Below are 27,174 nucleotides of genomic sequence, written 5' to 3'. Positions count from 1 at the left end.
TCAGTATTATTCACCAGAATGTTGTCAGGACCCATAGTCTTTGCAATATCCAGTACCTCGTCTTTCTTTACATTGTTTGGAGGGAATCAAATTCATTGAAAATGGGCATCTCTGTTGCTGGAGACTTCAAGTTGAGGCCATGATAGAACACTCTCTTGGCCCCTCTGTCTGAAGGTGGATGCAAATACTTCAGCCTAGTCTTTTGCACTGCTGTGCTGGGCTCTCCCATTGTTAATGGTATAGGCAATTGTGGAGCCTCCTCCACTATTGAGTTCTTTAGTTGTCCAATGTTGTTCATGACTGGATGAGGCAGGACTGAGATTATGAAATCTGGTCCATCAGTTATCGGTCACCAATCCCTATATATGACATCGAACATAGAACATAGAAAAATACAGCGCAGTACAGGCCCTTCGGCCCTCGATGTTGCGCCGATCCAAGCCCACCTAACTTACACTAGCCCACTATCGTCCATATGCCTATCCAATGCCCGTTTAAATGCCCATAAAGAGGGAGAGTCCACCACTGCTACTGGCAGGGCATTCCATGAACTCACAATTCGCTGAGTAAAGAATCTACTCCTAACATCTGTCCTATACCCACCACCTCTAAATTTAAAGCTATGCCCCCTTGTAATATCTGACTCCATACGTGGAAAAAGGTTCTCATGGTCAACCCTATCTAAACCCCTAATCATCTTGTACACTTCTATCAAGTCACCCCTAACCCTTCTTTTCTCCAATGAAAACAGCCCCAAGTACCTCAGCCTTTCCTCATACGATCTTTCTACCATACCAGGCAACATCCTGGTAAACCTCCTCTGCGCCCGTTCTAGTACCTCCACATCCTTCCTATAGTATGGCGACCAAAACTGCACACAATACTCCAGATGCAGCCGCACCAGAGTCTTATACAACTGCAATGTGACCTCAGGACTCCGGAACTCAATTCCTCTACCAATAAAAGCCAGTACGCCATATGCCTTCTTCACAGCACTATTTACCTGTGTGGCAACTTTCAGAGATCTGTGTACATGGACACCAAGATCCCTCTGCTCACCCAAACTAACAAGTATCTGACCATTAGCCCAGTACCCCATCTTCTTGTTACTCTTACCAAAGTGAATCACTTCACACTTAGCGATATTGAACTCCATTTGCCACCTTTCTGCCCAGCTCTGCAGCTTATCTATATCCCGCTGTAACCTGCCACATCCTTCCTCACTGTCAACAACTCCACCGACATGCCCCTTCTGCTGTTTGGCATATGAGCAGTCCTGGGAAGAAGTTCCAAGGTTGCACCACATTCTTAATTGTTCCAGCACCTAGGCCCACCTGCCCTCTTCATTGAAACTGGGTTAATGAATAGCCCCTACTCCTTCATTAATCTCTTTAATGGTGGAGTATGGGCTATGCTGGACTCTGAGTTGCAGATTGTATCGACATACAATTCCTCTGCTGCTGACAGGCCATAGTGAATCATCAATATCCAGATCTGAATAACTACATCTATTCAAAGCCACACATGATGGAGAGTATTCTTACTGTGAAGCTGTGACTTTGTCCCACAGTGAGCGTGTGGTAACCAGTTCCAGCGATACAGTCAGGGACAGACTCAACAACGAAAGATAGATCAGAGAAGGTAAATTTTTCCCTCTTGGTTTTTCACCATCTGCTGCAGGCCCAGTCTAACAGCGGTGTGCTTTAGTATTTGGCAAACTCAGTCAGCAGTGCTGCTACTGAGTCACTCTTAGTCATGGACATGGAAGTTCTCCATCCAGACAATGCTTGGTGCCCTGGTCACTCTAAATGCATCAAAGTTGAACACAACATGGAGGAAAGCTGATTCGTTAGTCAAGGGGAGATTACCACATAGTCATCAGCAGCAGGTTTCCTTGCCTATGTTGGATCTGATGCAATGAGACATCATGAGAGAATGTTAAGGATTCCCAAGAAAACTCTTTTTCATTTGTACACTAATATGCGGCCACCTCAGATGGGCCTCTCCTCTCAGTGGGATGAAACATACTTAGGGATTATGATAGTGCTGACTGAGGTCAGATTCCATGAGTATGACTATGTCGAGCTGTCAGTTGACTAGTCTTTGGGACAACTTGCTCAATTTTGGCACAACCCACAAAGAGCTTTACCCAAGGGAAACTTTGTAGGGTCGACAGGACTGGGTTTGCTGTTATAGTTTCCATGGTCAAGGTTGATGACAGGCTCATTGCTTTCTTTGAAGCAGTTTTGGTCCAACTGCATGGGTTGCTATGCTATTTCAGTCTGTTGTTGCTTTGTGTCTGCAGTCAAGTTTAGGTCAGATCACGTGAAGATGACAGATTTGTTCCTAAAAGACATCAGTGGGTTTTTAAACAACAATCAAAATTAGTTACACTGGTCACAATTACATTAGGTTTTTATTTCAATCATTTTTGAATTCAAAATTCACCATCTGAAAATCAGTGTCCTCAGAATATTATCTAGGGCTCTGAACTAATAGTCCCATAATGTTAATAGTACACCAATGCCTCCCCTGAATCAGGACCGCCATAGGCACAGGAAATAGATTCCCAGCAGCTGTGTATCCTACCACCCTTTTTTTTCTAAACTCCAAGGAATATGTTGCTCATTGTGCAAGATCAAATTGGCACCCAATATCTCTGGGTGAACTTTATATTTGTCTATCTTCTCCACGTATGATCTCTTTGGAATAAAAGCTAATATCTCCTTTCTTTTCTATTTGCTGGCAGGAACATCGTTTTAACGTTGTGAGATTTCATGCACAGGTAGACCCTCCCAGGTCTCTCTAAATGCAAACATTTCTGTATCTTACTATTGAAATCTTTTTGTTTAAATGTTTCATATTAAACGTGGGTAAAATCACAAATTGTATTTTATCTGTCATAATCTTGACCACTCACTCAACGTACCTATGTCACTTTGCTGTTTTGTTTGCATTTATTTCACCGCTTACTTTCCTACCTAACTTTATTGTTATACCAAACATCTTACACTTCGATCCCTCATTTCAGTCATTACTATCATTTACCCATATTTTGCGTATGTGATGTACTATCCCCGCTCTTCAGCTTTTTACATTGTTAACCACAGCAGCCTCCTTTCAATGTCTCTCATTCACTGTTCATTTTGGTGAAGCTGATTTCACTTGAATCTGTTGTTAACCGGCTACTTACAGCCAGGGCTCCTCTGGTAATAATTTCTCTTCCTCACAATGTTTCAAAAATTGAGAGTTCACATGCATGAAATACAAGAGTCATAATTATACTTTTCTACTGCCCAAGAATAAAGTTGTCTTATTTTAATAGCATATGCATTGTACTTCATCTAAACGTCAATAACTTACTTTAATAAACATGGTCATGTCTTTCTCAACAACATGCCAATTGCATCAAATGCCTGAAAGGTTACTACGTACTGTCTCAGTAGACTGACTTTACAATTTGGAAGCAGCACAGAGGAGTTGAGAGACACTTTTATACCTTTTATAGCAATTATACTGTACCTAGACAGGATGGTTCATCTCTCTGTGATTAAGTTACTGCTCTTAGACTGAGAATTCCTGACAAGATTTTATCTCCAAGTTAAATGAGATTAAGTCCAATAAACTCTAAGACACTTATTTATTGATGTGACCTGTTCATTTTACTCACAAAGCGTTCCTTAATAAAGTAGGTGAGATAATTCATTTAAGACTGCCAGTGGTCATGTATTTTTATGAATCATCACAAACTCAGTGTATAGTGAATAACGTGATATTGTTTTACTTATATATGGGTTAATCACATCACACAAGGTTATAACTTGTCCATTTCAGTCTAAGCATCCTTTCAACAGTGTGAAAAGTCTTAATTAACTTCTGAGACTAAAAATTAACTTTCACCAGTTTGCAGCATTATTTCTTCAGAATGTAATTATTGATGGAGATAAAAATGTGAAAACCAAACATTCTATTTGTATCACACTTGCTGGGGCAGATACTGGATTGTATATTAATAATATCCTAACCTGATTGCTTAAGGGAATACACAATTGTTTTCCCTGCTCGTACTTGACCCAGCCACCCTGCAGAGGATCCCATACCACTTGAATCTTCAACTTACAGCAATCTTCAGTTTTAAGGATAAGGGCAAAGACAAGGACAACCATATAGTAAAGACAGCACAATTTGTTGGGACTAAATTCTAGCCCAACATCCCACAAGGTTGGATTTGCAGAGACAAATTTAATATGTAGCTCCCATCAACAATCATACTTCCAACTTGCTCCTAATAACAGGAATTGTGTGCAAGAAGAGTCAAGGTTGGTGATGGAGTCCATGGGCTTGTGGTAATATCATTGATTACAGCACTTCTTCCCTTATTAGCTGTCCATGTGCTGCAATCTAGTCCAGTACCCAGTTATCCTCAACATTTCACTCTTTTCTAAAGCACTTTTCTGTGCAAACACGACAGATGCGTAACCTGACATTTTACTTTCTCCCTTCTCAGAATCCAAAGTCCCTAAATACACCTTCCAAGTGAAATAGCAATTTATTGTACCTCTTTCAATTTAATAGACTGTATTTGCTGTTCACTTTGTGGCATCCTTTACATTGAAGATACTTTGCAAAATACCTCAGATCAGCCAGCAGGCATGACACCTAGCTTCTTGTTACTTGCTATTTCAAGCTCCAACTTATATTCACAATCTTCTGCTTCTGTCATAATGAAGCCCAACAAAAGCTTGTGACACAGCTCCCTTCCTTTGACTCTGAACTCTACAGCTTTCAGATTTAATCATTTCAGATCATACCATCTGCTACAAGATTTTGACTTCTTCCTTTACTCCTTCAATTTGCATTCAGACCACTGCTAATTTGCTATTGTCTAGCTATCACCATTGTTAGCAGCTAACCCGAGGATGCAACTTTAAAAAGGGTTGTGTGATTTACACATGAAAGAAGTGAAACTATCACTGTATTCTAACAGATGAAAGGCTTAACAAACAATCAATTTTTCAATGTATAATTTCAGTTACATCACACTGCAAATTTTTGCTATAAATTCTGTGTTACGATTGAGCCCTCCACAATCACCTGATGAAGGAGCGTCGCTCTGAAAGCTAGTGTGCTTCCAATTAAACCTGTTGGACTATAACCTGGTGTTTTGTGATTTTTAACTCAGCTGATAATGGTAAGCATACCTTCCTAATCACCTGTCCAGGTATATCTTAATGGATGGGTGAATATATACACAATCACACACACACACACACACACGTTCCCCTGATCCTTTTTGCTTTCCAGAGTCCGATCATTCATCATGCATTCCCTTACCTTGTTTGTCCCGTCTAAGTGCATCATCGCACGCTTATCGAGTGAGATGAACCATTTCCTTGGTTGGTCGTTACTAGGTTAATTTCAAAATGATCCCTTGCTTTGCATTTTAGCTCTCCCTCGGATCCAAGAGGAACCAATTTAACCAAATTACCAACGTGACCTTCACAACATGCTAATGCTCAGACCCAGGCTGGGGTACATGAAAACATTCAGTCCTACCAGCAAAATGCCGAAAAGTTGAAACTGACTTTTCAAACTCCTGACCTGGTATATTCTTCAAAGAGAAAAGCAGTTTGGGACGTACTCCACGGAGGGTGGGCTGCTGTAGAGCAGAGGGTTGTCAGCCCCTCATTATCTTTATAGTCCCACGAGACCACAGACCAGTCTTTTTGAAATTGCTTTGACATATCCCATCAGTCTCACACAAAACTGCTGCCAGCTGCTAATGAATTTGTATCCACAGTTATTTTGTCCCTCCTGCTGTCTTACAATCATACAGACTGGAAACAGACCTTCAGTCTAAACAGCTGACTATAATCCCAAACTAAGCTGGTCCAACCTAAACGTTTGACCTATATCCCTCCAAACATTTCCTATTCGTATGCTTATCCAAATGCCTTTTAAACATTGTAACTGTACCTACATCCATTACTTCGTTTGCAAGTTCATTTCACACACGAATCATTCTGTGTAAAAATATTGCCCCTCATGGCTCTTTTAATCTTTTCCCCTCTCATCTTAAAAATATGTCCCCTAGTCTTAAAACCCCCATTCTAGGGAAAAGACACTTGCCATTCATTTTATCCATAGCCCTCATGATTTTATAAACCTCTATAAGGTCACCCGTCAACCTCCTATATGCCAATGAAAGAGAAAAAAAAATTAGAACTAAGGGCTTAAAATGTCTGTAATACTTTAAGTCTGTAACCCATTATCGTAACACTGTTGAAACTACTCAACTGAGCCCCAAAAGCCCTCTGAGTTACACAATGTAAAGATGTGCTGCTGCCCTCTGCATGAAAAAATTCCTTCCTATTTCAGCCTGAAATGGTCTGGCCCTTACTGAGAGACATATTCCCTTGCGCTAGACCATCCATCTGTCCTGCATCTGCTTGTGAAGTCTGGGAGGAATTTTCTACATGTCAAGAGATAATATCTCATTCTTCTGAATCTCAGAGAATACAGGCCTGGTATCCTCAACCTCTTGGTGCGTTCTTCCAGTCTCCTGCCTATCCTCAACCTCTTCTCGTAGACCAAATCCTACCATACTAGGAATCAGTCTGGTAAACCTTTATTGTACTCCGTCTGTGACAAGTATTATGAGCAGAAAACTAGGGCTGGATTGGCTTTCCTGTCCTTCCCCTAACAGCACATTCATCCGCTCCCCACCAATCAAAAACAGACTTGCCAATCCAGTGTATGCACTTAACTGTTATTCTGCTGACTAAAAAGGATTAAACAGGCAGATATTCTTGAGCTTTTCACAATTATGTCAAGTTTATTGATCTGAAACTGTTCTCACTAAAAATATTAAATGGTCAATACACATCTAGAATTGCAATACATGCACCGAATTCAACATACACTGCTGCAGATCGAGGTATGTAAACATGCCCAAATACTAAATCATGAAAAATAAATGAATCAGTTGAGAGTTTGGATCTGGCTTTCTGATCTGGCTGTTAGGCTTGCAGGCTTTTGGTTCTCAGTTGAGAATGTCTTTCAATGTGTAGATGGAATTTACCTTTACTTCTGGAGACACTGTTGTAGAAAGTCAGCAGCTTTTCCTGTATAATCATTTGTCTGCTTGGAGAGAGGCAGACACAGTTTAGAACCCAGCAGACAGTACTCAAGGCCTGGCTGCTGGAGGAGATGGAATGAGACAGAGAAGGAGAGCAGTCTTTTCCTCTCTCCTCTTGTTTACATCACCGCAATTTGGTTGGTCACATGATCACTTTCTAAAAGTTCTGAAATCTGTTGCTTATTCCAAGATGTAATTTTGGTTTAGCATACCTGTTTTTGTTTCATGCCCACAGGTGAAGATGACTTTAATCTCTTGCTACATATTTTGAATCTCTACTTCTGATAAGGCAGGATGAAAGCTATTTATATCTCTCCACTGGTTTATCATATCTAATGGTTCTCATAGGCCAGAGGTCACCATGTCATGGAATGCAGCTGACACAGAAATGCATATTTTAATGTGAGTCAGTGTCCCTTTTTTTCAACGCAATGTTCTTTTTCAGCTAAAATTGCCTTTCAAAAGTCCAAAATGAGATCCTGGTTGATGAAATTCAGAATTCATGCATTGGGTGATTTACTTAGCCATTTCAGAGGGCAGTTAAGAGTCAATCACACTGCTATGCACCTGGAATCTCATGTAGGTAACAATGGCAGACTTCCATCCTTAAGGGCATTAGTGAATCAGACGGCTTTACATAACTAGTTAGGGCACTTCTCCAGGGTACAGCATATCTTTCCTGAACCAAACTGTTCAAACTATTCCAGACACTGGCTTGCCAAGGTGCTATATAACTGAAACAAGATATCGTTATTAGTGCACTCAAATCTATCCACAACAAAAGTCAATAGTTTTTCTCTCTCCACAGATACTGCTTGGTCTGCTGAGTATTTCCAACACTTTTTTCCTTCTATTTCAGTTTTGTAATACTTGCAATCCTTTGCTTCGGTAAAGGCACCCACAAGAGAGGAATTGATGGGATGTACAAGACTGATGGAAAAAGTATAGTATGTAATATTAGTTAGTTTGTTGGATCAAGTTGTATTTACATGATCTGATTTTTTTTTGATTAGATTTTATTTAAGGAGAATGATGGATGCTGTGATAATCTGTCACAAAGGGAACATAAAATATGGAACAATTAAACCATACATTGTAGAAGGGAACTGGAATCTGATGATCTACTCTCTGTAGGTGCTAGTCAAATCTACAATGACAAGGATTGTACCTCATGAAGAACACTTTGTGGAAGTTGTAACAGACAGATACAAATCAGACATCATCTGGTATGTGCTGAAGTCATCCATATATTCGAATGCAACAATCTGCTTAATAATACTGGGACAGCATGGATCTGACCTTGAATTTGATTTTTGGTTTGATTTGATTTATTATTGTCACATGTGCCAAGATAGATTGTAAAATATTATTTTGTGTGCTAACCAGATAAATCATATCTTACATGATCACATCAGGGTAACAAAACAGAATGCAGAATATAGTGTCACAGCTACAGAGAAGGTGCGGAGAAAAGTTAAAACTCTCATATACGAGAGGTCTGTACAAAGTCTGATAACTGCAGAGAAGAAGCTGTTCTTAAATCTGTTGAAATGTGTTTTCAAACTTCTGTATTTTCTGTCCAATGGAATGGGATGGAGGAGTGTATAACTGGTGTGGAAGGGGCCTTTGATTATGCTGGATGCTTTCTCAAGACAGCAGCCAGTGTAAACAGAGTTAATGGATGGAAGACTGGTTGTGATTGGGTTGGGCAGAAAGGGATAGTATTCAGTCAGGTCTCCAGTAGATAGCCTTACAGTAGCCACCATGTGCTTTGTCGCTGTTGTTCAAAGATTGGTGGCACAGAATAGATGCACAGAATGAAGAAATGGTTATTGCTGCAAGGAAAGTGGACACTCAGCAGTGTGATATGCTGACCATAGTAACATAACAATTCAATAGTGACTGGTACTTTCAGTGATTTTGGTACATCTAAGGACCTGCCCTTGACCACATGCAAGCAGTCAATGGCACCCTGCACCACGGAAAAGCTCAATAGTTGGCCTAGCACACAGGCACGCTTCCTGCTTCTGTCTCTATGAAAAGACAATGACAATGACAATCTCTTGACTGGCTACTGTGCCTATATAGTTTTGCAAGGATGGAGGACAAAGAGAAAGATGTCTGCCTTGTCTCCACTTCCAGTGTGCAGGGATCCACGGGCAGAAAATGTTCCATCTCCCATTTAGTTTGATAACCACTGACAATGTCATCCCTGCCCAGTGCTACTGTCACCAGGGACTGCACAGAAGTAAAATAAGAGTAGTCTGAGGACAGGTATTTGGGATATACATCAACCAACTGTGAGAGATTGGGAAGAGAAACTATTGATGGTATTTCTCTGGTTAAGATTCGATTGATAAACATGAAATCAGGAGAATGCAGTCCCATCCAGCTGGACAACAGTGAAGAGGACTCAAGAATTGATGGTGTGATTGACAGGGTCAGAGATTGCAGCCAGGTTCAGGAGGATAACAGATAATAGTTTACCTTTCTCCCATTCACAAAAGTTGTCATTTGTGACTTGGATAAGAGCCATGTCAGAAGTGTGACAGGGGTAGATACCTGATTGGAGAATTCTAACATGGAGTCCTGGAAAAGGTGCTTATAATTCAGTAGGGATTCAAGGACACTGGAGAGGACAGAGGTGAAAAGCTAGCTTGCTAGGATGAAAAAGAGCAAGTTTCTTGAATATATGGAGAGAACAACAGATTCTAAGAAATCGGAAAAGATTGGGAGTCAGTGGTTCAGTACAAGTTGGGGCAAGAGGTGGTCTCTTATACAAGATGAGATTGAAGATGACATGATGGAGATAGGAGAAAAACTAGAGTAAGATACAACTTCATAGCTGTGATTGGGTGTTCCAAGGTTGGGTTGGAGAGTAGAAGGGTTCCTATAGGGAGGAAGTATAGCCATGTTGCAAAGAAACCCATGAGTTCCTAAGTTGCCGTTAGAGGTGAGGGTGGAGATGACAGAAGAGAAGTATTTAAGAACATGGTTCATATTCCAGGATTATCATCGAATCCAGTGATGAATGACCTAGCACTTGTCCACCATATCCATTCTAGCCCACATCACTTGGACTGAAGGAAACAGAAATAACCAGCAAAATAGCCATCGTCAATGGCAATGCAGACACAGAAGATCATTTTGGGATTAAATAAGACATTTGAGTCTGGTTAACGTTCCCATATCACCTTACAGAGCAATGAAATTCAGAGTTAGGGACTAAATCTTTTAGCTAGAACCAAAGAAAATTGCTTCCATCTTACTAATATTTAACTCTTATTTACTACTTCTTTCTGGGGAGATATGCATTGCTTGTATTTGTCATTTTAATTGCCCTTATATGGAATGATTTACTTCGCCATGTCAGAAGGCAGTTAAGAGTGCATTTAGAATCATATGTAGGTAACAATGGCATCCTTAAAGGGCATTAGTGAACCAGATGGGTTTAGATAATGATCTCTGACAGCCATCATGGTTAATTTAATTCAGATTAGTTTTATATTCCAGATTTATTATTTGAATTCAAATTTCTCCAGCTAACAAGGTAGTATTTGAAGCCATGTTCTCAGTATATTAGCCTGCGCCGCTAGATTACTATTCCCGTGCCATTATTTCTGTCATTAAACTGAAGGAAAGTTTTGCCATACATTACTGGATGTTGGGCAAGCAGTCTGACGCTGAGAGATGTGGTGATGTGTTAGAGCTGGATGTCGTCAGTGTGCATTTGAAATCTGCTGCTGAGCTTGATGCAAAATACTGCATCGCAATATATCTCCTTCCTGACTCTCCTCTCTTGACCCGGAAGTAATGCAACTTCCTTGAAGAGATGTAAATTACAATAAAAACTTAATCCAATTGAAGGAAATAAACTTGAAAAGTTTGAACAGCATTGATGCAACCCCAGAAATTAAGCATATTGCCTGATTCTCAGACTACACAATCTAAATTCAAGTCACAGGGCGCGTTAAAAATATCAAGTCCTTATCAAAAGCTTCTGAAAAAGATCAAATAAAATCTCTAATGAAGGCATTAAAAGATAGTTCAATGGACAAATGTAATTGTGCCACCGTAACAATGGTTGAGGGTTTGTACTTGGCTTCAATGCTCAATTGAACATTATAACTTCCATTTATTGAGGTAAAATGGCTTATTTCAGAATGCATTTGTTTTCTCATGTAAGGTATTGAATAAAGTACATTTAGTTGGTAGGAAATTCACAGGCATACTTTAGTGAAGCTTTTGAATTGTTTCATTGGAAGTTCGCAGAGGAGTGCAGTTACGCCTAATTCCCATGAACCTACAAGTAATAACAAACAAATGCACTGAAGTTTCTTCCTTTTTTTTAACATTAAGTGATGCTATTACATTTATATGGATCACAGAAATCAGTCTTGGAGAATAGAATAAAAGAAACCTAAGTGAAATAATATCTATAGCTAAATTGGTTTGAGAATATCTTTTTACTGATAAATTGCACAGTTGAAGGAACTTAACTCTAAATTCCTTCTTCAAGATTGCAAGGACTAAACACCTTAACACATTTGTGGATGATGTGTAAGGAGCCTCTGTCGCTGACTAAAACATCTTCATTCTCATGTATCAGTCACTGGCACCAAAGGATTAGGTAGATATTACTTTTAGTCCCTTGGTTAAGAAAGAAATTCAGGTCAAAGCAAAGAGGAATAACATCAAGTAAAATTGTGAAAATGTATACCTTGAGTTTACGAACAGCATCCTTCACAATTTCTGTACCCTTTGGTTGTTCAACTTCAGAATTGCCAAGAAACTGCAAGAGAGAATTGTAATTTATAGAATAAATATTTGCTCAACATTAAGCTTCAAAGCATCCAGCTACACTTCTATTGAGGCAGTTCAAGGTCTATCTGTAACGACACTCGCAGTAACAAAAAAACACAAAAGAACTAATACAGCATTCAGAATTGGGCGACTTGTTACAAACAATTGAACTGTTTATAAATCATAATTCAAATAAAAGAACAAAACAAAACACTTCAGCACTTCCAAATTTCAGTTGGATCTTCTCCCCAACAAACTGCCCTGAAGCAAAGATATTTTCCCCAATGAAAAGATTTGATGGAAACCAAACCTTAAACTACATTCATGTGAATTCTCCCAGCCTTACAACCCCTGACATACTGTTACATCAAAACTAAAATGCAATCAACTTGATCTGAGTGTTGCCTGTACATTTATCTTTTAAAATGGTTACTTTTTTAAAGACTCAGAATGTTTTGTTCATATTGTTGAAGAACTTATTAAATTACAGCTCCTGGAATACAGTATATGCACATTTTTAAAAAATCAAGTAGTAAGTATATTCTTGATGGCACAATATTCCTTCAGCACTGTTGATGTTTCTCCTCGAGAGAATCTTCTGAATTTTTGCATTTGGAGATATGAGTAAACAGGATTTACAACAAATACCCAGAATAAATGTCCTATCATTCTTGAACAGAATATGTTACACGTATAATTACATTAGAGCTGAATGTCATTTCTCATTAATGCACTTCTAACAATATCTTTGTCTGTATGCATCCAGACTCTCGTAATGGCTCCACACCCAGGGTAAGGAGCACATACCTAAACAGCCAGCTATTATATAAAAATGATTATAAAATTAAGCCCAGAATTTTGGGTGAAGCAGGAAGTAGTTGTTTCACCTCTGGGATAGTTTTTCGGCAATTTATTTTCTTTATTTATCCTCACTGACACTTGCGCTATATTTTCAATTAGGATGTAATTTTTTTCTTTCTGTTAGGATGTCACTTTTCTTTGACATCGACACAATTCATTAAAATTGAAAAGCTTCAGGGGTTGGCAGGTTCATAAACAAGTGTATGAATGATGGTTAAATATGTTGAAATTTTAATTTACATACTTAGAGAAGAAACAAATAGCCTGAGTTCCATGCATTCCCTGGGCCCTGATTGTTTACACTCCTGCCAGTTTGCTTCTTGGTTTATACAGTCAGGAATGCTAATGAAACATACATTCAGGCATAAATTGTCATCAGTAAAACGGCTACTTGATTACCTGCTATGTTGTGTGAAACCTATTCAGTAAACGTTCACAGGAAATCCTAACCTGCACTTCACCATGCCCTCTTCCTTTCCAATGAGACATCAATTCAAATTAGGATACCATTTTACAAACATTAGCAACATTCTGGTTCGTTGTCCATGTATCCATCCTTCAAGAGCTCAGAAAGTAAACCTTGAATGACTGTCAAAAGTTTGGGAAGAATGATGACCAAATTTAGTTGATCTCATGCTGGCCTATGGGGCTACAGTTTTATGACCAAAAGCAGAAATCATAATCCATTGTTTTGTTCCAGTAGTTTGCAGTTTGGAAGTTGGCTGGAGAGATGAAGGAAATAGCTGTTTACTCCTCATGGATTTTGGGCAGTGGCAGCCCCAGTAGTAGGCCAGATTCACTTTTAAGGCCAGGCTTCATCAGCATAGCTGATTGAGTTATATTTTATCAAGAATTTTGACTCGATTCAAGTGAAGAATCTAGTTAACTCTTTTATTAGACTTAATAATGATAGAACACCTTCTGTAAGCAAGAGTAGTTCCATGGTCAGATCAAAATTAAGGTCATGGATTTATGATGTTGGAGCTGTTTTATGGCTCAAACTAAACTCAGGCAAATGAATATCAACATAGTTTGGTGTGAAAAGCCATCAGTCAAGGACACAGCTCTTAAAGTAGTTTAAATTTTGTAACTTGAAGTATGCAACAGGCCTATATACATTATTTTTGAGCTTTATGTATTTTGATATATCATGCAATTGTACCTTGTAGTAATATACTGCAGAATGGAATTGTTACCTTGTGTCCTTTTTCTTTTGTGGACCAAAAGAAGTGAATACAGTATAGATTGAAAGTAACCTCCATTAACTTGCTCCAGGCATCATCATCATTGTGGAATCACACAAATATAGCTCACAAATATTTTAAAAGTCTTTGAACTTTTCCAGATTGCTTGGATGTACTGTATCAATCTAAGTTGAATATTTGCGATGATATTCATCACTAGGATGTGTCACCACAGTAGATGCATAAGTTACTCTACTGGTGATCCATTATCTTTGCAGTTATCAATAAGGGTTATAAACTAAGAGGGACAATCAGTCATAAAAGGGATAATTCCACAGGATACTGACACTTCAAGGTTCAAGTTGAATATAGAAGGAAATAGTATCATTAAGATGACCATCAGTTTTCCAGAGACCAGTCAGGGCACGCACTGTTTCATCAAGCTGCAATTGATCATGTATGATTCACACAGTGACAAACCAATTGGAATTCAGGATGCCTCAAATCATGAATGGTGGAGGAGTGGGGGGGTGGTAATGATGAGCAAAGGATAATCAATGGTGCCTCTTAGTATGTCCATGCACAGGAAGAAAGAACAGATAGAAGGACAACTTCAATCAATAAAAAAAAAGAGACATGTCCAGTCAAACAAAAGTTGAGAGCTAGTATTGTTTTGAGAATCAACTCAAATTACCATCTTAAATAGTAAAATCAATTTTGTTTGTATTTGTTTAGTTAAAACTTACTTTTATAAATATTTTTATTGACAGGCTTTTTAAAATCTTTCACAAAACATTTAAGCAAAACAGAAAAAAAAGTACAAAGAACAAGGTCATAACAGAGTACTATTGTTCCTGAACAACCCACTATCCTACCAAACAAACCTATCTACTTGACTAAACCTAAACTACAAACATATTGAATAAATACTAGCTTAAATTACATTCAAGTTACTTAAATTAGATGATGTCTTACTACTTTATTCTGTCTTACTCATCACACCTCCACTGAGGTTCCCATCCCTGGGACGATCCCCCATATTCTTTTCCTTCCAATCTCCTCCTCCCAAGGCCCCATGGGCGCCCATTAAGATTCCCACGGCTTTACCACAGCTCTGACTAATACTGCTGACAAGTCAATTTCAATATAATTTAAAAAGGGCCGCCACATCTTATAAAACTGTTCCATTTTGTAGTGCACCATATTTGTGAGGTAATCTTAGGGGAGATGCTCCATCACCAGCTTACTCCACCCCATAAGACCTGCTGGTTTTTCTGACGTCCAATTTAGTAAAATGTTCTTCCCCACACAATGGGCAAAGATATTACATAGTCTCTTCCCATGTTCCCCCAGAGGGGGCAAGTTTGGCAGTCCCAAAAGAAGAATTACTGGATCCATGTTAATTTCAATCTTCAGAATGTCCTTTAACTCCTTTACAATAGTACTCCAATATCTTTGGATCTTGCAACATGACCAACAACAATGTGTGGGAGTGCCTATATTAATGTTTTGTTAAAACTTAAACATTTTGAGAAACATGTCAAAGCATACTTGCACCCCAATAGGTTTCTTACTCATCAGGCTCAGCAGATGTTATGGATTGCTTCTCTCCCAGCTTGTAATTGCAACTGATTTAGCTCTTACAATTGATGTTAGCTGTAAATGTTTCATTAGGATGACAGGTCACAATTAGCACTAGCCTACTGCACTAATATAGTATCAACTGTACTGTAGGCAGATTAAGTCCATTGTGTAATGTGGGGGCAAAGCTGTGATCTGTTTTGCTTCTGCAATACCTATAACAGTAAACCTGCTTCTCAAAGACACCACAAAAATATGGAAGATCTCTGACAGATTGTTTTTGGTTGGGCTACCATGTGACACACCTGAGAAGTGTGAGCTGGAAGGCTTAATGTCCAAATAAAGAATAGGGATGAAATTGCAAAGCACCAAGAGCTCATTATTACAGCCCACCCTAGCACTCGGCAGCCCCTGTGTCTGGAAGCAAGGCAAGGGCAATTCCAGCATGCAATCATGCCCGGAACAAAACAGTGATCCCATTATTCGGAACATGTTTTTTGAGCTCACGCAGCCAGCCTGGAAATCTTCACCTCAGGAATGAAAGTCTGAGCCCAAATCTATGGAAACATTATTGCATTAGTTTTAGAAAATAAAACTTAAAAAAAATAATTTCCCAGCTGCTCAGACTAACTTCTTTACTTTGCGAGAAGTGAAACACAACAGTAATTTGCTCAGCAGCCAACTGACTCAGTCTGACTGTGGTCTCAGACTTCTTTATCTCTCACTTTTTCCAAGTTCTGATACGCCACAGACCACTTTCATCTACTGACTCTCACCTTAGTGAAAAGGTAGGTATTGAACCCTAGCATTACTATACCTTGGCTTGTGCTCCCAATTTTATCCTGGTCTATTCTCTCCTCAATCTCCAATTCAGCTTTGTCCACTCTGGAGTTGGTGGTTCACCTCTATCAAACTTGCACTCTACCTGACAGAAGATCTTTGATAACCTCGTGTGGCTCAAGAAACAACTGCTTTTGTGCAGGACAGAGGTTGTCCCAGAAGGGAAAAGAACCAGGAAAACCTGCAAATGGCACGCACTGGCCTGATGCATCTTGTATATTTCAAAATGAAGCACCATTGCATACAGTATGTTCATTTAATTTTAATGGGGACACGTGGATCAAGAGTTTAGACCATGAGAAGACCATTGGTAGAATACTGCACACTTACAAAACAGATCCTTGCCAAAATGGAACTTGTGGAGGGAATGTGCAATTCGGGAAAACTATCAGTCGGCAATTTCGATCAATAGTCAAGAATCAAAAGGCATTTGGATCAAATCTGGAATCAGAAAGGGTTACTTCTTCTTTCTGATTTTGTTTGTACGTTCTAACAAATCCAACCAACCTGCAGAAAATGTGAGCATTAAGGAGGGCGAAAATCTCAGGCACTGGAGGCATGCGGGTCAAAGCTTCCCTGTGTACAGGTGGCACCACTGTCTCCTTCTCAGATCCACTGTCAGCTCATTGACAGATAAGCATCAGTGACCAGGTCAAACTGACTTCAAGAGCCAAAGTCAGTCATGGAAAGAGTGAGCTCATGTTCTTTGGGATCTGGGCTGAGGGATCTTTTTTACACCATCAGGTCATACAGCTTTTGGAGGGGCTGGAATGTGCCCCAAAACTGAATAGTGAACAGCAATGCTGAAACAAAACCTGTGATGTGTGAGTGATGCTTCTTCCCCGTTGCAGTTAATACCCTGGCCATTTCAGGGTGAGGTGATCTTGGTATTGCTTTGCTGGCCTATTCCTGACACTTGCACTTTGGCAATCACCAAAGCATGGACTATGTTTGTAGGGATTCAATGTACAAGTCTCCAGACAACAGAGAATGAAAACTTAGCTGCTGTATCATTCATCCCAAAAACCAACTTCATACATGGTTATATCAAGTTGCTATCAGGTTTTCCATTCCAAAACACCAAGTGCTGAGTCCTTGGTGTCCCAAAGGGGGGTCATGACTACATTGTCACTTCAGTGACCTGGGCTGTGATGCATCACCTGTCCTCATGGATAGGCTTATGTACAAACATACCATCTCAGGCAGTGGTCTGCACTGAACACCTGCAAAGTGTACAAGAGAACTAGATAGTGGATCCTGACGAATCATTAGCAAACTGTCAAAATCATCTGGCAGCATTCCAAATACCAAGATTACAAACAAGAACAAAGACTCAGTTCAACTGGTGGTGAGAAAGGTTGTTCCTATTAGTTACTTTCTGCATGTCAGAGTTACAGACCCACTGCACATAGCCCTCGAGGCAGCTGTGGTAAGGAATTGGTTTCTGAAATGTCCCTTTGCAAAGAAAGCCCAGAAGGTAAAAGGATCTTCTTAAAACTCGCTAACAAAAAAATGTCTTTTCTTAATTCTGAACTGTTCCATGATACGGGACGCTGTGCTCTACGGCCTGTTCTCCAGGACAAACACCAAGACAAATATTAACTGCTACTGGACCTCCACTGGCCTGAAGAAAGATATGCTTTGGTCTACCTGAAACTTAGTGTTCATCCAGTTCAAGGAGCTGTACAGACTGGCACTTTCCATGGTCCAGGACTTTTATTTTGCTCATTCACAAAATATGGACATCACAGACTGGGCCAACATTTATCGTCCATCTCTAGCATCCCTTGAGAAGGTCTTGGTAAGCTATCTTGTTGAACCATGGTGATCAATTTAAAATATGCACATATGGTTTTAAAATCTAGAGAATCAGACACCAGTTTACCTAATCAGCCCATCCTGATATTTAAATTTGAATCGAGCTTCTTTCCTCATCTCACTGTATTAGCACAATCCTTGATTCCCTGCTGCACCATATCAAAATCAAATTGGTCACTAGCCCCCCAGCTTGTTCTTTCCATACAACACTATGTGACTCTATGAGATGCTGAGGTAGCTTCCACAAAATTTCAACTGGGAAAGGACAGTCTGTCTGCCTTAATATCCAGAAGCTTGAAAACTGCAACACCCCTCGGGTTGCATATTATAAATATCATACGCAATTGCAATTGTATTGGGGGACCTCAATGTCTCATAGGATGTCTGAGCCATGTGGTCTGATTTTGAGTGGTACATTTTAAAATCATGTATGGACATTTCCAATGGATTGCAGCAGTTCAGGACAGCTTACCACTACCTTGCCAAGGACAGCTAGGGATGGGCAATAAATGCTGCCCCAGCCAACTATGCCTACATCGTGTGAATGAATTAAAAACAAATTATTTGCATTCATACCTTAGTGACAAGCAAAGCTCAACAATTGCAAAAACACCTTTGACAATTTACTGGGAGGTTTACTCTTGCTTCTTGTTGATGATATAAAACAAACTCTTCAACAAAGTTTTCTTTCTGAATAGTAAACTGCTACAGCTATATTTTACAACAGTCCAGCATTGAACTGTGGCATTGTAAAAAGCATTGCAACCATTAAATTTTCATCAATTTTACTACAAAATGTTCATAATAATGTAAAGCAAACACATCACTGTTTCTTTCTCTCCATAAGTAATCATATGGTCTCATTCCATACATAACCATTGAATGAAAGAACAAAGAACACAGTAGCACAGGAACAGGCCCTTCCAGGCTGTGCCGACACCTTGATGCCTTTTTAAACTAAAAGCTTTTTGCTTCTACGCACTCTATTTCCTGCCTGTTTATATATCTGTCAAGAGGCTTCTTAAATGCTGTTGTATATGCCTCCACCACATCCTCTGGCAGTGCATTCCAAGCACTTACCACCTTTTCTGTAAAAAACCTCTTTCTCCCATTTCCTTTAAAACTTATCTGCTTTTACCTTAAATCTATGTCCCCTAGTAATTGACATTTCTGCCCTGGGATAAAGGTGCTGACTATCCAATTAATCCACGCCTCTAATAATTTTGTCAATTTCTATCCGGATGACTCTAATCCTTTTACATTCAAGTGAAAACAAACCAAATTTGTCCAATCTCTCCTCATAGTTAAAACCCTCCAAACCAGGCAATATCCTGGTAAACACTTTCTGAACCCTGCACATCCTTATGGTAGTGTGGCGACCAGAACTATACACAATATTCCAAATGTGGCCTAACTAAAGTTGTATATAGTTGCAACATGACTTGTCAATTTTTATATTCAAACTGCTAACTGAGGAAGGCAAGTATTCCACATGCCTTCTTGATCATCTTACCCACTTGTATTGCCACTTCTAGGGAAATGTGGACCTGTACGCTTAGATCCCTCTGTATGTTGATGCTACTATGGGTTCTGCCATTTACTGTATATAGATCTAAGTGTACAGGTCCACATTTCCCTAGAAGTGGCAATACAAGTGGGTAAGATGATCAAGAAGGCGTGTGGAATACTTACAAACCTCAGTTAGCAATTTGAATATAAAAATTGACAAGTCATGTTGCTGCTATATACAACTTTAGTTCGGCCACATTTGGAATATTGTGCAAAGTTATGGTCGCCACACTACCATAAGGATGTGCAGGGTTCAGAAAGTGTTTACCAGGATATTGCCTGGTTTGGAGGGTTTTAACTATTAGATCTTCCAAATAAATCACCTCGCATTTGTCCAGATTAAACTCCATCTTCCATTTTCTGGATTAGTGATGCTGGAAGAGCACAGCAGTTCAGGCAGCATCCAAGGAGCAGCGAAATCGACGTTTCAGGCAAAAGCCCTTCATCAGGAATAAAGGCAGTGAGCCTGAAGCGTGGAGAGATAAACTAGAGGAGGGTGGGGGTGTTCTCCACCAAAGTATCCAGCTTACCTATATCCTGCTGTATCCTGTAGAAATCCTTTTCACCATCTGCAGCTCCCCCAATCTTTGCACCATCCACAAACTTAATAATTAGACCACCTTCATTCTTCTCAAAATGATTTGTATATCTTACAAACAACAAGGATCCCAGCACTGATCCTTGTAGATCACTACTGGTCACAGATCTCTAGTCAGAAACACACCCTTCAACTGCGACTCTTTGTCTGCTATGACCAAACCAGTGTATCCATCTTACCAACTCACCAGGGATCCCATGTGGCCTCACCTTTCATATCAGCCTGCCATGAGAAACCTTGTCAAAGGCCTTGCTAAAGCCATGTGGACAACATCCACCACCTTGCCCTCAATTATCTTTGTCACTTCCTCAAAACACTCATTCAAATTTGTGAGACTCAACCCTCTCCACACAATGCCACGCTGCCTATTGTTAATGAATCCATATTATTCCAAACCTGAGTAAGTCCTATCCCTAAGAATCTTCTCCAATAATTTCCCTAACACTGACATAAGTCTCACCTTCTGTAATTTCTTTAATTATTCCTGTTTCCCTTCCTACTCAAAGGAACAATGATGGCTTTTCTCAAGTTCTCTGGGAGCTCTCCTGTTACTAAAGAAGATACCAAGATTTCATACAAGACTCTGGCAATTTCCTCACCTCCCTCCTTCACATTATGGCTTATATCCTGTAATGACTGCAATGAAGTCAGTCAGCTATACGTTATAGAATAGGAGTTCCCTGTCTGGGGCTGTTAATCTGGCATTTAAAACGCATGAGTGTCAGAGTTACTGACACTTTGGTACATGACTACACTGCTCATGTCCAAGGTAGCTGCAGAGTCCACTTTTATTTTTATGACTTTCCTGTGTTTTTTTTTATTTGTTTAAATCTGAATGCTTCCACCTTTTTTCTTGGCTGTCTTTCTTTTTGTATTTCTGCTTTTTTTTAAATTTGGGCTTTTCTACCTGAGATGGCAACAGAGAATGGTGAATTGGTATATTTTTCATTGTACTCTTATATTTGAGTACGTGCGACAATAAAACCTAATTCTAATTCTATAGTCAAGGTCTGTCTGTATGTAAATGAAGAGTGACTTGATGATGGGATACTGACCTCGGTGGAGTTATTTCACATCCAATTAGGTCCTGGGAAGTGTCTACCTCAATGCTTTCCAAAACATCTAACACCGTCTACTTTTTCATGATGTGGAGCTACCAATATTGGACTGGGGTGGACAAAGTCAGATGACACATGACACCAGGTTATCGTCCAACAGGTTTACCAGGTGAAGGAGCCTTACTAAATTCCATGTAGACAATATCCTCCACCTTGTCCTCATCAATCATCTTTGTCACTTCCTCAAAAAACTCATCCAAGTTTATGAGACACAACCTTCCCTGTACAAAACTGGAATTCTTCCACAAACCCGAACATGTCAGCAGCAAGCCCAACAATACAACCAATGAACCGGAACCAGTGACAAAGAGATCCATAGTGCAGCAACCAAAGAAGGAAGAATCAAATTGGACCCCTCCAGAAGGCTGCTGCCCTAAGCTCACCACGAACTCTCAAGCTGTCAGGAGATGCATGAATGCCAGATTCATCAGCCATACTCACAAGGTAGCGTGGAACATTACCCAAACACAATGCAACTCCATCCATGCTCTCGTAACCACTGAAAAAGGAGGGGCCATCGCCATGCAGAATAGATAAGACGACTGCAAAGAAGTGTATTGAGAACTCAACAATCAGGAAGGCTACAGGCAACTACTGGCCGATCCAATCAAATAACACACCTATCAACTCAACTGACTGATCAAACTCTTTGATCCAGACCTTCAGATTATTCTATACACTCTCATCCCATGTACTTCTCACAAAGGAGACTTCTACTGCCTTCTGAAGATACATAAAGCAACACATTGGACATCCCATCATATCAGGCAATGGGACCCTGCGTGAGGTCCTCTCTGGCTATGTCGAGGGCGTCTTGAAACGCATTTGTACAGGGAATCCCCAGCTTCTGTCGCGATATTACAGATTTCTTACAGAAACTCAGCATCACGGACCAGTTGAACCAGGAACATTCCTCGCCACAATGAATGTTTCAGCACTTTACTACAGTATCCACAATGATGACTGCATCACTGCACCAGCCCCAATACTCAACACGAACAACTGCCAATTTCCAGATGCCATTCTACAACCTATTCACTAAATCCTTGACCACAACGTCTTTAACTTCCACAACCAGTTCTTCATCCAGACACATGGGGAACAACTATGGGGACAAAATTTGCACACCAACAATTTCATGCATTAGTTCAAAACTCTTCGCTACACAGGAATTCCAACTAACACTATACAGCAGATGCATCAATGACATTTATCCTTTGGACTCATGGTGAGGAATCACTGAAATGGTTACGCACTCCACCTGACGAAGGAACAGTGCTTCAAAAGCTTGTTTTTCAAATAAATCTGTTGGACTATAACCTGGTGTCAAGTGACTTCTAACTTCATCTTCTTTTCAAATAATATTCACCACTCACCATGTCCTTCTCCTTTGTGAATGCTGATGAAATGTATCCGTTAACAATCTTACCCACTTCCCATGGCTCACGCTTAAATTCCCTCCTTTGTCCTTGAGTGGACATGTCTGTTCCCTAGCTATCTTCTTGCTCCTTATATATGTACAAAGCGCCTTGAGATTTTCCTTAATCCTGATTGCCTCATGGCCTCTTTTAGCCATCCTAAGTCCTTGTTTTAATTCTTTCCTGCTATCTTTGTATTCCTCCAGGATTCTGTCTGCCTTCAGTTTCCTAAACCTTACATTTGCCCCTTTTTGATAAAGCTCTCAATTTCTCTTGTCATCCAAGGGTCTCGAATCTTGCTATGACTATCCTTCATTTTCACCTGCACATTGTCCTGAATTCTAATCCATTGGCCTTTAAAAGATTCCCAAATTCCAGATATGGATTGACTTGTAAATTCCCCCCCCCCCCCCCCATTCTACAATCCCTAATTCCAGCCTAATATTGTGGTGGTTAGCCTTCTTCCAATTTAGTACCTTCACCTGAGGACTATCCTTGTGCTTATTCATAAGTAACTTAAAATCTACAGAACTATAATCACTGTTCCCGAAATGCTGCCCCACTAAAACTTTGACCATCTGGCTGGGCTTATCCCCCAACATCAGGTCTCTGAGAACCCCTTTCCTCGTCAGACTATTTAAAAACCATCCTGGACACACCAAACAAGTTGCCCCCTTCTCAGATCCTGGTGCTAAGGAGTTCCAGTCAAGAGAGAAGTTAAAAATCACTCATAACAACCCTGTTGTTTTTACATTTTTCCATAATCTGTCGGCATATCTGTTCCTCTATCTCCTGCTGGCTGTTGGGAGGGTTATAGTACAATCCCATCAAAGTGACTACACCATTCCTGTTCCTGAACTCTACCCATGCGGCACTGCTGAATGAGCACTCCATGGTGTCCTTCCTCGATACAGCTTTCACATTCTCCCTAATATGAAGCACAACTCCCCCATCTCATCAGTACATCCTTCTCTATAACTTGCCTGAAACATCTAGATCCAAGGACATTAAACTGCCAATCTTGTCCTTTGCAACCAAATCTCTCTAATAGTTACAACATCATAGTTATATGTATTAATCCAAACTTTAAGTTCATCCAGCTTACCTGTCACATTCCTCACATTAAAACAAATACATTACAGACCACCAATGCTGTTTTGCTCAGTAACCTCTCCCTCTCTGTTCTTCCTCTTAAACTTTCTGGTCTTAGTCTCAGATTCCTCCTTGGTCATTTCACTTGCTGACCTCTGCTCAGGTTCCTGCCAACACCCCTCAGCTCCCGGCCATCCCGATAGTTTTAACCCTTCCGAGTTACACTAGCAAATCTCTCTGCCAGGATATTGATGCCCCTCCAGGTTAGGTGTACCCGTCCTTCTTATACAAGTCCCAACTAACCTGGAAGACTATCCAATAATCCACATACCTGAAGCCCTCCTGTCTGCACCAGATCTTTAGCCACATACTTTATTGCAATTTTGGTCATCCTATTCCTAGCCTCATTGACACATGGCACAGGAAGTGATCCTGAGATTACAACCTTAGAGGACCTGCTTTTCAACTTTGTACCTAACTCCCTGAACTCCCTTCGTAGGACATCATGTCTCTTTCTGCCTATATCATTAGGACCTTTATGGACCACAATCTCTGGCTGCTCACCATCCCCCTTCAGAATATCCTGTACTCGCTCAGAGACATCCTCGACTCTGGCAACAGAGAGGTGACACACCATTCTAGAGTCTCACTTGTAGTCACAGACATGCCTATCTGTGCCCCTGACTATACAGCCACCCCCGTCACAACTGCTCACCTCCACTTTGACCCTCCCTAATGTACAGCAAAGCCAGTCATGATGTCACCGGTAAAGCTGCTGCTGTTGCTTTCCCCTGAGAGCCCATTCCTCCCAACAGTATCCAAAACGATGTATCTGTTTGAGAGGAGAATGGCCACAGGGGACTCCTGCATTGCCTGCCCTCGTGGTCACCTAATGTTCTCTGCTCTGAGGAAGGATCACTGGATCTGAAACGTTAACTCTGGTTTCTCTCCATAGAAGGTGCCAGGCCTCCTGAAATTTTCCAGCAATTTCTATTTTTGCTTCTCTGTCTGGGTAGATCTTACTGATGGTGTGACCAGTGCACTAAACGTGCTATTTACAACATTTTCAACCTCATGGGTGCCCCACTGAGAGTCCATCTGCAGCTCCAGTCACTCCATCTGGTAAGTCAGGAGCAGCAGTTGAACACAGCTCCTTCATTTACAGTCACCACAGAGACTGGAAGTATCCCTGATTTCCCACATAGTGCAGGAGGTGCATTCCACAGGGTTGAGTTCTTCTGCCATTTCAAACCTTATCTGAAAGTGAAGTCACAAGTAGACAGGGCAGTGAAGAAGGCTTTTGGTACACTGGCCATCAGTCAGGGCATTGAATATAGAAGTTGGGAAGTTATGTTGCAGTTACACAGGATGTTGGTGAGGTTGCACTTGATGTATTGTGTTAAGTTTTGCTCACCTTGCTATAGGAAGGATGTTATTAAACTGGAAAGAGTGCAGTAGAAATTTACAAAAATGTTGCCAGGACTCAAGGATCTGAGTTATAGGGACAGGTTGGACAAGCTAGCACTTCTTTCTTCAGAGCATAGGAGACTGAGGGGGGAATCTTATAGAAGTATTGAACATCACTGGAGGCATGGATAGGGTGAACGCCCTCAGTCTTTGTCCCACGGTTGGGGAATGATGAAGGACTACAGGGCATCAGTTTAAGGTTGAGGGAAAGAATAAAACTGAATCTGAGGGGCAACTTTTTTCCACAAAGGATAGTACGCATAAATATAAGCCACCAGCGAAGTGGTTCCATGGGTACATGAAGAACATTTAAAAAGCATTTGGATAAATATGTGGATAGGAAAGGATTAGAAGGATGTGGGCCAAGTGGGGGAAATGGGGTTAGCGTGGATGGACATTTTGGTCAACGTGGACAATTTTGGGTCAAAGGGTCTGTCTCCATACTGTAACACTCTATGATTCTAAGACTGTCGATTAAACCAAGCATATCAACTACAGACAAAAATCCAGGAACTGATTACACACACTTATCCAAACGCAGAATCTCACTCCTGCTCTCTATTCCTAGCACACTAGAAAAGCTAAGTATTTTATCTCTCTCCAGACACTACTCACCCAGAACCTCGATCTTCAAGTAAAATGGCATGATTATTCTTGAGCTTTAAACTATGAAAAATACTTCTGATTCTTCTTTTAAAGCAAAGAAGTTAAAAAGTGAGGGAGACAGAAAAAAGGGACAGAAATTGCAACTGGTATAGAACTTCTCATTTCATAATCACTTTAAACAATGCCATATTTCAAAGTAAAAATGAGCTGCAGTACCTATTAGGAGTCAACAGTTTCAGAACTGCTCGTGCACAGGAAGTATCTCACAAAAATTGATGGGATTATCAATTATTTTGCTTTTAATGCTCGCATTGAGGAGAGAATGTTGTCCAGTATATTGGCAGAACACAATGTTGCTTGATGGAAAGTGGTTCAGGGAGACAGCATTAAAGAGTTCTATCTGAAGGAAACTATCTTGATTTTCAAAATGCTGTGAAGAATAGGCAAAGTAAAAGTAGACAGGGTACTTAACTTGGACTAGAAGTGGAGAGTATACTGAAGCATAGAATTTCTAATTTTCCAACCAGATAAGGATTTAGAAGGATTCACATTTTCCCGTCTAGACATGTGGAGTAGACATTGAGATAATAGTTATTATTACATTCGGCTTTTAAAAAATCTCTGACATCTGACATAAATTACACTGGATCGGAAAGATAACTTCAGTCAGTGATGACTAGTTGCTCTGTGGAATATATTTGTTCCAGAGCTTCTTAAAGGAAGTCAGTGATACTATAAGTATAGGTATACTATACTGAAGTATGTTACTAATGTAACTACAAGAAGATTAATTTACATTTAAATAGCAAAAATTGTACTCGAGAAGGAGGTTATTCCAAGAAATAGTTGTTTCCTCACGTATCGAAGTATTTATTAGTCTACTGTACTGTTTCACATGTGCGGAATAGTATATGCATGTGTACCAGTGAAATGTGCTTTCGAGCTATATTTGTGAAGAATAGTGCAGAAGGAGAAAATGTCATAAACGAACTACCTTCAGAGATAAAGTGCATAGATTTTTTCAAAGATTGTGCTGCACTTATTTTAGTCTTTCCAGGAAAAAGTTCTTCTACCTGAAATG

General features: G+C 40.1%; 1 protein-coding gene across 5 annotated transcripts in view; it reads right to left on the bottom strand.

The window, feature by feature from the left end:
* Nucleotides 1–27,174, bottom strand: part of gulp1b (GULP PTB domain containing engulfment adaptor 1b) — a 386,308-nt gene that overhangs the window by 103,450 nt on the left and 255,684 nt on the right. For all 5 annotated transcript variants that reach the window (XM_060827353.1, XM_060827355.1, XM_060827354.1 and 2 more), the window contains one exon: nucleotides 11,859–11,930. In XM_060827353.1, the coding sequence (XP_060683336.1) occupies nucleotides 11,859–11,930 (72 nt within the window). The remainder of the gene's footprint in view (nucleotides 1–11,858; nucleotides 11,931–27,174) is intronic.

This window comes from Hemiscyllium ocellatum, chromosome 7 (genome assembly GCF_020745735.1).
Source record: "Hemiscyllium ocellatum isolate sHemOce1 chromosome 7, sHemOce1.pat.X.cur, whole genome shotgun sequence".
Classification (NCBI taxonomy): domain Eukaryota; kingdom Metazoa; phylum Chordata; class Chondrichthyes; order Orectolobiformes; family Hemiscylliidae; genus Hemiscyllium; species Hemiscyllium ocellatum.
Note: the sequence above shows the minus strand (reverse complement) of the source record. Positions and strands in the feature narration are given on the sequence as shown.